Source organism: Propithecus coquereli, unplaced genomic scaffold (genome assembly GCF_000956105.1).
Source record: "Propithecus coquereli isolate 6110/MARCELLA unplaced genomic scaffold, Pcoq_1.0 Scaffold210, whole genome shotgun sequence".
In the NCBI taxonomy this organism is placed as follows: Eukaryota; Metazoa; Chordata; class Mammalia; order Primates; family Indriidae; genus Propithecus; species Propithecus coquereli.
In genome coordinates this window covers 6,153,730-6,165,361 of record NW_012146079.1, presented here as the reverse complement: position 1 = coordinate 6,165,361, position 11,632 = coordinate 6,153,730, and the positions used below count along the sequence as shown (strand labels likewise).

The window sequence follows — 11,632 nt, the reverse complement described above, 5'->3', positions numbered from 1 at the left end:
GACCTTCTGAACTGGAAGCAACACAGCCCGCCATACTCCGAAAAACCTCAGGCCCTCGTTGACCTCCTGGAATCCATCTTTCAGACCCACCATCCCACTTGGGAAGACTGCCGCCAGCTCCTTCTGACCCTTTTTAACATGGAAGAACGACGCCGGATTGTAGCTGGGACGCGGAGGTGGCTCCAGGACCAGGCTCCAGCAGGGACCCTGGATGTGGAGCAGTGGGCACAGAGAGCAGCACCTGAGACCAACTTGGATTGGGATTTCAACTCCCCGAGAGGGCGAGAGGCACTAGGAAGGTATCGGGAAGCTCTCCTCCACGGGGTCCGGGAGGGAGCCAGAAAACCAACCAGCATGAACAAAGTTGCTCTGATCACCCAGAAGCCAGAGGAATCACCGAGCGAATTCTACGAGCGCCTCTGTGAGGCCTACCCAATCTACACGTCCTTCGACCTAGAAGTGGCCAAAAATCAGCTACGGTGAAGGCCGCGTTTGTTGGGCAGTCCTATACTGACATCCGACAAAAACTCCAGAAACTTGACAGGTTTGCAGGAATGAACATCACACAGCTGATGGAAGTGGCCCAGAAGGTCTATGTTAATCGAGACCGGACCACCCAGAGGGAGAATGACAAGAGAATGAAGCAGAAAGCCGCTCTCCTGGCCGCTGCCCTCGGAAGACCTGACCCAGCCAAGAGACCTGACCCGCCACGGGAAGGAGGACTCAGGAATGAGGGACCCTGTAGCCTGACCAGTGCGCCTATAGTAAGGAGTTTGGTCACTGGAAGCATGAATGCCCCAACGAAAGCAACCACCCACTGCCAAACAGGAACCTGCCCAGGGGCTTCCAGCAGGAGCCGGAGACCCAGGACCTCATCTGTCTCACCGGGGTCGACTCGGTATAGGACCAACCAGGTTCCCTGACTCTTGGCTCCTGGGAGCCCACGGTCATAATGGAAGTGGGGAGCCAACCAATAACGTTAATGGTGGACACTGGGGCAGAACACCCGGTGGTAACAACCCCGGTGGCCTCACTTACAAGGCGGGAAACCACTACTGTGGGAGTCACTGGAGCTCGAGTAGCTCGGCCCTTCTGCCAATCCCCAAAATGCCAGATGGGGGGGCCACCAGATAAGACACGAATTCCTATACAAACCGGACTGCCCCATTCCCCTCATAGGTCGAGATCTCCTGAGCAAACTGGAAGCCCAGATCTCCTTCCACCCAGAAGGGACCGTGAGCCTCACGCTCGGCGCCCCAGAGACTCTCATAATGGCGGTCACCCTGCCCCGGGAATCGGAATGCAAGTTATACGATGAGGCCAAAGAGGAAGAGAACCTACCTGACTTCCGGCAGCATTTTCCGTTGGTATGGGTGGAGGACAAACCCCTCTGGTCTTGCACACGAACATGCACCCCCGGTGATTGAGATGAAACTGGGAGCCCGACTAGGAGACGACAGTATCCCATCCCTAAGGAGGCTCGAAAGGGAATTCAGGAACACGAATTCAGGAACACATCGATAGGCTTAAGTGGGAGGGGATTTTGGTGGAGGGCCAATCCCCGTGGAACACTCCTCCTGCCAGTGAAAAAGCCCAACGGAGGTGGATACCAGCCCATCCAAGATGTGCGACTGATTAACGAGGCTACAGTGACTCTCCACCCAGTGGTACCAAATCCATACACCCTCCTGGACCTCATTCCTCCTGATGCTGCCTGGTTTTCCTGCCTGGACTTAAAAGATGCTTTCTTCTGCAAGCGGCTTGCTCCGAAGAGCCAGCCCCTGTTCGCCTTCGAGTGGGAGGGTCCTCAGACTAGAAGGAAAACCCAGCTGACCTGGATGTGACTACCACAGGGATTTAAAAATTCACCAACTCTATTCGGGGAGGCTCTGGCCACTGACCTCGTCTCCTTTCCGCAAGAAGAAACCCGCTGCACACTTCTACAGTACGTCGATGACCTCCTAGCAAGCCCCACCAGAGGAGACTGCCACCGGGGAACCCGGTGCCTGCTCCAATTGCTCACTGCCAAGGGATACAAAGTCTCCTGGAAAAAGGCACAGACCTGCAGGCAACAGCTGAAGTACCTCGGTTTCCACATCACTCAGCAGCGCCGGACACTGGGACATGAGCGGAAGCACGCCATCTGTACAATGCCCAGGCCGACCAGTCGGAGACAACTCAGAGAATTCCTTGGCGCGGCCGGATTCTGCCGCATCTGGATCCCAAGTTTCTCCCTAAAGGCCAAACCTCTGTACAAGACCCTATGCGGGCCTGAAAACAAAGAACTGGAATGGCCGAGAGTCAGGAAAGGGCTTTCCAGGAAACAAAGACTTACTAAAAAGAGCCCCCGCACTAGGGCTACCAGACCTCACCAAAGACTTTAACCTGTTTGTACATGAGAAGAAACAAGTGGCTCTGGGGGTTTTAACTCAAACTGTGAGCCGTAGCAGAGACCAGTGGTTTATTTGTCAAAACAATTGGATCTGGTTGCGGCAGGATGGCCGCCTTGCCTCCACGCACTGGCGGCCACCATCCTGCTAGTCAAGGAAGCAGACAAACTCACACTGGGACAGAACCTCCGTGTGCAGTTCCTCATACGGTAATATCTCTAATGAACACCTCAGGGCACCGGTGGCTCTCAAGCAACCGGTTAGCGAAATACCAAGGACTGCTGTGCGAAAATCTGCTGGTCACCCTGGAGACTGTGCGAACCTTGAATCCCGCCACTCTCCTACCCACCGAGCCAGGGCACCCGGACCATGATTGCACCGAGTCGGTAGAGGAGGTCTATGCCAGCCGGCCAGATTGAAAGACAGTCCTCTACTGGCACCGGACTTGGAACTCTACACGGATGGCCGTAGTTTTATCCAGAATAGGAAACGACTGGCGGGCTTCGCAGTCACCACAGTCGATGAGGTCATCATGTCAGCTCCTTTGCCAAGGGTGGTCGGCACAAAGGGTGGAGCTATGGGCCCTCATCCAAGCCCTCAGGCATGCCCGGGGTAAGAAGGCAAACATATACTCAGACTCTAAATATGCCTTTGCCACAATACATATCCACGGGGCAATATACAGGGAGAGGGGACTGCTGACTGCAGGTGGAAAGGAGATCAAAAATAGGGATGAAATCCTCCAACTGCTGGAGGCAGTTTGGGAGCCAAAAGAAATTGCAGTCATCCACTGTGGAGGGCACTAAAAGGGCACAGATCCAATTGCCACCGGCAATCACCTGGCAGACCAAGCAGCCAAAAATGCAGCCACCCGAGAATGTTCGGAGGACAACACTCCAACCCAGTGCCAAATCTTGTTGGCACCCAAGTGGCCCAAAGAACCAAAATATACCCCAGAAGAGAACCAGTGGGCAGAGCAGGAGAAGGCCAAGAAGGATGCAGACGGGTGGTGGCACCTACAGAACCATAATATCTTTATCCCCAATAAATTAGCATACTCTCTTGTCTCCCGACATCACAACCTGACTCGCTTAGGGAAAACAGCCCTCATGCAGCTACTCGCCGGGTACCACCACATCGCCAAACTTCCGTCCATCCCTGCAGCAGTCGGCGCCTGCTGCCAGACCTGTGCTAAAAACAATGCAGTGGTCAGGCCAAGACCCGCCCCAGAAATTCAGTACACCGGAACCCCTCCGTTCAAGGATGTGGAAGTTGATTTCACAGAAGTAAAACCACGTCAAGGCTATAAATACCTGCTGGTGGTAGTGATACGCACCTTCTCAGGCTGGGTCGAGGCAGTCCCTACCCGGACTGAAAAGGCTAGGGAAGTGGCAAAGTTTCTACTGAGAGAAATCATCCCCAGGTACGGTCTGCCACTCTCCTTTGGCAGTGACAACGGAGCAAGTTTCACTGCGGAGGTCATGCAAACCCTTCCCAAGGCACTAGGAATCAAATGGAAACTACATACAGCCTACAGGCCACAGAGCTCAGGGAAAGTAGAGCGCATGAACCGGACCCTCAAGACCACTCTAGCGAAGCTATGTCAGGAAACACAATTATCCTGAGTAGACATGCTAAGCCTAGCCTTGTTCAGAGTCAGGTGCACACCAGGGCCCACGGGATATTCACCCTTTGAAATCCTGTTCGGTAGACCTCCCCCACTCATCAAGCGATTAAGGGGAGACATTAGACGACTAGGGAAATTGAATATAAACACACACCTCCAAGCCTTAGCCAAAACTATGCGCCACATCCACCACACCGTCCTCGAAAAAACCCCTATCACCCTGGGTCTTTCTGTCCACCCCCACCAACCTGGGGATCTAGTCTGGGTAAAGGACTGGAAAAGAACACCCCTAGAGCCCACCTGGAAGGGTTCCCATACTGTGATACTAGTTACTCCCACTGCTGTTAAAGTTGTAGGTATCACTCCGTGGATCCATCGCTCCCAGGTGAAAAAGGCTGAACCAGACAACGAAGCTGATCTCTGGACTGCACATCAGGACCAGCAGAACCTGCTAAAGATCCAGCTTAACCGCCTCCCAACGAGGACAGCCACACCCAGGACTGAACAGGAGTAAATGGGACCACTGGCCCCCACCCTCATTGGAGTTATAGTGACCTTACTGGGATTGGACTCTCGGCAGTAGCTCTGGGAGATTGGACTGGACTGCAGAGGGCATTTCTAACTGCGGTATTTTGGCTCATTATAGGATGTCTACTCCTGCCTCAGATCCTACCCTCCTCCTGGTTGGGGCACTCGCCCTAACAACTATGGCAGAGAAACTCTGCCCTGAGGCTTGTTATGCTAGGACTTGGATTCCCTCCACTAACGGGATTATTTGAGGCTTCTGGACCATGGGAGGTTTCACATTCCGCACCTACATGCCAAAGACATGTCACAGTCAGGCTCAGGTGTGCCACAGCGGGGAAACAAATACTGGACTGGCACCATTACAGGCCCCTACATACTAAACACAATTATAAAATTCATAGAGACAACTGTAACCCGGGGAGCAACAGCTCACACAATGGCCTTATGAGGCTATCACCCACTGGGAAATGATGCCCTATAGTAGACACATAAGGACATCAAAGGGGGGAATGACAAGGAAAACCCCATCTGTTACTTGGCACCTCAGCCACCTGAGACCCCCACCCCTCACGGAAGACCCGCATCAGCGTAATACTAACCTATTACCTGGCCCATCAACTAATCTATTACCTGACCCATTAGCATAATACTAACCTATTACCTGACACATCAACTAACCTATTACCTTAACATCTGAGACCCCACCCCTCGGACCACCCCAACTTAATAAAAGTGGGAAAAATTGGGTAGACAGGGCTCAGAATTTGGTGGTGAGACCCCTCTGAGCCCGCCAGCGAATAAACTTTGACTCTCGGTTTGCCCGGTCAGCTGTGTGCCGCTCGGTTTGTCCTCAGGACCACCTGCTGTAACACTTGCTGTAACACTACTAGATCTCACCAAGGCAGCTGATGCAGATCCCTAAGCATCTGGCTGTCACATAACATTTGCAGTGGCCTCAACCTGGCTCTTCCTGCTTTGGTACCCCTTGTTACCCCTTCCCCACAATGGCCATGGCATTTCTTCCTGGCTCTGCTGGGGGTGCCATACCTGCTGCCCTTTGGTCTGGATGCAGTATCCCCAACCATCTGAGAGGCATGGGCACACTCATAGCACGAGCTGAGAGGAACACAAAGGCCACATCCTCCAGTGAAAGAACACTTGACCAAAGCTATGCTTTACCTAGAACTCAGGACTGAGAATGATAAAGCAGGAAGATACTTGATCAAGGTCATAAGACTGTCACTTCCATTTGATAGCCTTGCAGCTCAGGCAAGGTGCAGAATCTTTCGTTGTACACCCAGCAAAGACGTACTGAGCACTTAACACGTACCGGGGTCCTCACTCAACCACTAGCTGGTGAACTGCTCTGTTCCCTTCTATGCAAAACAGGCCACACTGCTCGCCTGTCTGTCTACGCCACAGAGAGAACGAAATGACCTGTACTCCTCTGGTGCTCAAACCCTCCCACGACAGAGGAATTTACCAGTCTACCACAACCCCCTCCCAGTTGAAAAGAGGAACTAGCTAGTCCCTCCCAGGCTGCCCCAAGGCACGACTGCTAATGTAGCAGGTATCTGATACTCAGAGAACAATCCTCCCACACAAATGTAAAAGAAAGTATTTAAATTCAAGCAAGGAGAAGAAAGACTTCTTTCTTTCTGGCCATCACCAGCTCGGCCTGCACGACCAACCTTAAATTCTGAATTAAAACTTTGAATCTGCCTCCAATTACAATTATGGAAAACACACACTTATAATGAGTTTCTTTCACTAGCAAGTGTACCAAGGCAGGGCCCACAATGTTAAACTTTATCTGCTTCGGGTTCCTCAGTGGAGTCATCTCCCCACAGCTAAAGCTCCTCTCTCTCTCTCCAGGGCAGAGTTGCTCTTCCCTTAATACATGGGCTAGACAAGGGCTTTCTGTCTGTCCTTCCCACTAGAACAGGGTCTTCTATGCCCACCTGGTAAAGCCTACGGATGTCCCATTCTTGGAATAATATTTAAAATGCATAATAAAATACAAAGGCTCACTAAGGAAACTGATTATATTGAAATAATTATCAAAACACTTAAAAAGTAATTTAGGGGTACAGTAATCCATAAACTTTTAAAGTATTAAACAAGATCTAGTACCCCCTCTAATAACTACTGTAATTTTGGAGTGATGTAAATGATATGTTGAGAAATCCCAACTGTAAAGTGATATGACAATATCTCCAATTATCTATCATTGATGGCAAAAATCACAGGTATGCTAATACATCTTGGCTTTGCTGCTTACATTCATGAGAGGAAATAACGAATTTTATCTGGAGGTTAGTAAAGACATGTTTTTTCTTACCTAAACCCATGGACCTCTTGAGTTCTATCCTCCATCCCACAGATCCGAGGTTAAGAACCCCTGCACTAGGAGTGGGAACTTCTTAAGAGCAGGCTGCCCCCCACGAATGACCCTTAGTGGGAAATATGGCTCTTCAAATTGTAGGCCCTGTCTTCCTCCCTGTCCTTATCTTCCTGCCCCACTTCATTGAATAATGAGTCCTGATCAAACTCCCAGACTTAGCTGGGACATGCTGGCCTCGTGGGCACACGATGCCTGGCACATAGCCCCATTAGGGCGCATCGACACCTGTACAGCAATGTTTACCAGTTATCTCCTATTTAACCAAACTAGAAGCTCGCAAGGGTGTGATCTCGTTGTGTCCTTAGTACCTAACACAGGGCCTGGAACTTAAAAGGCACTGCATTAATGCCTACTGAATGAGTAAGGACTTTGTGCCAGGTACTGAGCTAGGCAGGCCCTGAGGATACCAAGATGACAGCCTCAGTCCCTGCCATATTACGAAATAAGATATTGGAAGTACACCTGGCACTTGGGTACCCACTTGGTAAATGTTTCCCTCCGGTCTACAAACCTAAGTACTGAAAATCCATTGAGGCCTATCTGGTCATTCCTAAAACTCATTACAACCTCATGGCAAGGAGGGAAATCAAGTTACTTTGACCATGAACGCTGTAACTTGGGTAACAGACAGCTATGTTTTGGAGGTGGAGGAGGAATAGGGCAGATGAGAACCAGAATTCCAAAGGCGTACCACAGCAAACTGAATGCTGGAGGTTGCAGGAACCCCTTCACATAGGCAGGGCCTTCGAGCCCACCACCTCACAGTGCAGTCCGATACTGCTTATCGGGCACCCCAACACCCTATCAGCCATCTCAGAAGGCTTAAGAAACATCAGAAGGGGATTCCGAATCTCTTAAAAAGCTCACGTGAGAAACCCCCCACAGCCATCCTCTTACGCAAACCAGACAGCTGCAAATGCACCAAGAGAACGCATCTGTGAACCTGGAAAGTTTGGGGAAAACGTTATTTTAAACCACAAATTAAGTCCAAAGTGAACGCACTGTACCAAAACACCACCTTGCATAGTTTTGCCTAATTAAAACAAAAAATGAGAGTGCGCGGGTGTTGAAATGACAGCCAAAAATAGGTCCTTTTTTTTCTTTTTTTTTAAAAACCCTCACGTGCCAGTCGCCGCCATCCACGTAGAACAAAAATCTTCCAGAACAAGGTGGGTCAAAATCAAAAAGCTTCACGAGGCCACGCACCACTCCTCCCCCCGAGGCGAATGGAAATAGGGAAAGAAGCGGGTCCTTATTTTGACAAAGCAAAGGGCACCCACCAGCTGCAGACTGTATTTCCCGGGCTTTTTCCGCTAGGTCAGCACAACCTCCCGGAAGGGTCCGCCGTGCGGGCCGCAGGGGGAGGAGGGGCAGCGGCGGCGTCCGCAGGCCCCGCGCGGCCGCTCCCGGTCCGCCCTCCCCCGCCGCCCGCAGCCCACAAAGCGGCCCCGCGCGGCCGCACCTGCACCATGATGGCCATCCGGAGCGAGTCCTTGGGGATGCTCTCGCTGCATTTCTTGCAAGAAGCGCGCCCGCTCTTGGCGTACTCGACTCGGTAGAGCTTATCCGCGGACTCCGCCATCCTCCGCCTCGTACCGCTGCGGCTCCGGGAGCCTGACGCCGCCACCTAGGGACACACTGCCGCCGCCTAGCCGCCTTGCCCGCCCTCAGGCGCCCGAGCGCCCAGAGCCGCCGCCGAGCACGCCGCGCCGACCACCGCCACTCCCCGATAGATTGCTGATGCCTGGCGGCGGGACCGCCCCCGGCGCGCGCGTGCGCGGGGAGGGGCGGGGCCGACGGCTCGCGCGCCCCCTACCGGCCGCGGGTCGGGGGCGGTGCTTCCCAGGAGCCCGCAGCTGTGCCTGCGGGTCTGGTGGCGCGGGCGACGCCGGGCGTGGGGGCGGGGCTTGGGCCGTGCTGGGGGCGCTTTGTGGGACCAAGCGCTGCCCCTTTTGCCATTTTGTCCCAGGAAGGCTTATTTGCTCTCTCAGCAAATTCTACCCTCACCCCCCATTTTTTTTTTTTTTTTTTTTTGAGACAGAGTCTCACTCTTTTGCCTGGGCTAGAGTGAGTGCCGTGGCATCAGCCTAGCTCACAGCAACCTCAAACTCCTGGGCTCAAGCGATCCTCCTGCCTCAGCCTCCCGAGTAGCTGGGACTACAGGCATGCGCCACCATGCCCGGCTAATTCTATATATATTTTTTTAGTTGTCTGATTAATTTCTTTCTATTTTTAGTAGAGACGGGGTCTCGCTCTTGCTTAGGCTGGTCTCGAACTCCTGAGCTCAAACAATCCGCCCGCCTCGGCCTCCCAGAGAGCTAGGATTACAGGCGTGAGCCACCGCGCCCGGCCCCCACCCCCTTTTTGTAAGTGTGTCCTCTCGCCCCTGACGGCGGCCGATCTGGTGGCGCGGGAATCTGCCCTAGGTGGGAGGTCAGCCCGGCAGGCCCTGCGTTCTAACCTGCAGTCCACACTGTGGGGACACAACACTCCCTGCAACTCAGCGTTTCCTTCATTGTGAATTTTAAATGCACGAATACAAATCCCAGGAGTATTGGCAGTACCTGTGACTCTGTCGGCAATAGTAATCACAGATGTTTTCACTTTGCAGTCGTTGGAGAGAACTCAAAATATGGGTAAGCTCATCACTGCTTGAACTTGCGGTGATTACTAGAGCTGTTGCTACTAGATTTTGTTATTTAATGTACAACTCTATTTTTTTAACGTAACTGATTTCTTTTTTAATCCTAAGCATTTTATTTTATTCATTTCAAACATTGTAACGTGTGCCGTGTTTGAAAATATTCGATTTTACTGGAGCAGACAAGAAAAACAGGATAAATGCAACTCATGAGAAGTGTTAGGTCTGTAAAGAAGGAAGCTAGTAGCTTAAGCGATAAGAATGTTGAATAAGCAAGTAGACACAGGCAGAATCCTAAAAGTAACCTGTTACATGTGTTGAAAGTAAATAGAATAAGTGGAATATATGATGGAACAAATAAGAACTTTACTTAGAGAATAACCAAGTCAAAAGGCATGATCACACCATCTCTTGATTGACTTCCCTAAATGGCCACCCATTGGTGATAACATTATTGTCCTATTCTGACATCCATATGCTTTGCCCAAAAAATCTGGATAAAATCCATATCCGTTCAGCAGGCTAATTGGTGGGCTATAGCTGCGGCCAAGTGTACTTGCTTCTTTGTCTTTCTGATAAAGCAAGTGTGAGTTGGCTCCAGATACCATCTGTTGAGCCTCCTTGAGCATTCTCCAGCTCTGGTCCTCATAACCTCACCATCAGTAGGACAGGCTAATGCACAGAGAGACAGACGTATGAACATTGCCCAACCCTGGGTTCTGGTGGTACGATCCTTCCATCTCACCTGTATCCTATTCTGTGCGTATTATCTGCCCCGTAGAGTTCCTCTCCCTGCAAGTGGTTTAAATCAGATGTTTTAAACTGATTCAATAAACCCTGTAATTCAAGGATCAAAATTTGGTCTGTGAGGCTTTTTGTTTTGTAACTGCTGGGATAGGTTGCCTGATAATGTTCTTAGAAGCTACCATTGCAATTAAGATAGTTTCTTACACAGTATTTATTTTGGAAAGGGGTCCGTAGGCTTCATGGACCACCAAGGGGTCCTAGGCACACACAACAAAAGTTTAAGAATTCCTCCCCTAGAATCCTAAGGAGAACCAGCTATATCCGACTACCTATTCAATATTTCTGTCTGGATTGTTTATGTGCTTCTCCAGTTATGTCCAAAATCGCCCTGGGTGCTTCTCATCTCAGGAAATGGCCCTCTGTGTTACTCAGGCCAAACGCGTTGGAGTCAACTTGACTCCTTCTCTCTTCCGCCCCACATCTAGTCCATCACTGAATCCTGACTTCCTGACTTTGATCGTTTCTCACCACCTTCCCATCAGCGTCACCGTGGGAGCTGCTTTCCTCTTTTGTGGCTCTGAGACAGTCTCCAACCTGTTCTCTTCCACCCTTGCCCTCCTGCAGTCTTCTCTCCCCGCAAAAGCACGTGAGGTGGCTTTAGAACTCAACCTGTGTCAGTCCCACATCCAAAACCCTCCACAGGGTTCTCACCGTGCTTAAACTAGATCCAAATTTCTCTCCGTCTCTTGACCTGGTCCCTGGCCACTTCTCTGACTCTGTTGCTGCCCTGTCCCCTTGGCTCCTGTGGCCCCAGTGAGTTGTGTCTTGGGAGGTTAAGTGCTTTATATAGATGGGGGAAAAAAGCTGCTGTAGAACCATCTTATTTATCATTATCATCATCAACTTTGTCTTTCTTGTCTTCTTCACTCTCTTTCTCTTCTTCCTTTTTTTCTTGCTTTGTTCAGCCCTGACAGCATCCTTTTTTGCCACATCAGCTTTCCTTTTGTTGGGTATGCAGCAATCTCTTTTTGGTACTCTTCCTTCAGGAGAGCAGTTGTCTTTTCGGGCTGCTTGCCATCTGCAGCGTTGTCACTCACATCTCCCTCCTAGCTTCTTTGCATCACAGCCAATGGATAGACCAGGATCTCCTTTGATTTGGGGACAGTGCTCAGAACACAAAGGAAAAGGCCAAAGGAGGCCTTTTGGGTGCACTGGAATCCCTGAACTTCTTCTTTATTTCTGCTTTAGGAGAGATATAAATTTTCATTTCTCTTTCATAAGGGGCCTTGTCCACT

General features: G+C 50.9%; 1 protein-coding gene across 1 annotated transcript in view; it reads right to left on the bottom strand.

The window, feature by feature from the left end:
- Positions 1 to 8,715, bottom strand: part of PARP1 (poly (ADP-ribose) polymerase 1) — a 51,086-nt gene extending 42,371 nt beyond the window's left edge. The window contains exon 1 of the mRNA XM_012644375.1: positions 8,412 to 8,715. Within this exon, the coding sequence (XP_012499829.1) occupies positions 8,412 to 8,531 (120 nt within the window). The 5' untranslated portion in view covers positions 8,532 to 8,715. The remainder of the gene's footprint in view (positions 1 to 8,411) is intronic.
- Positions 8,716 to 11,632: the final 2,917 nt, after the last annotated feature.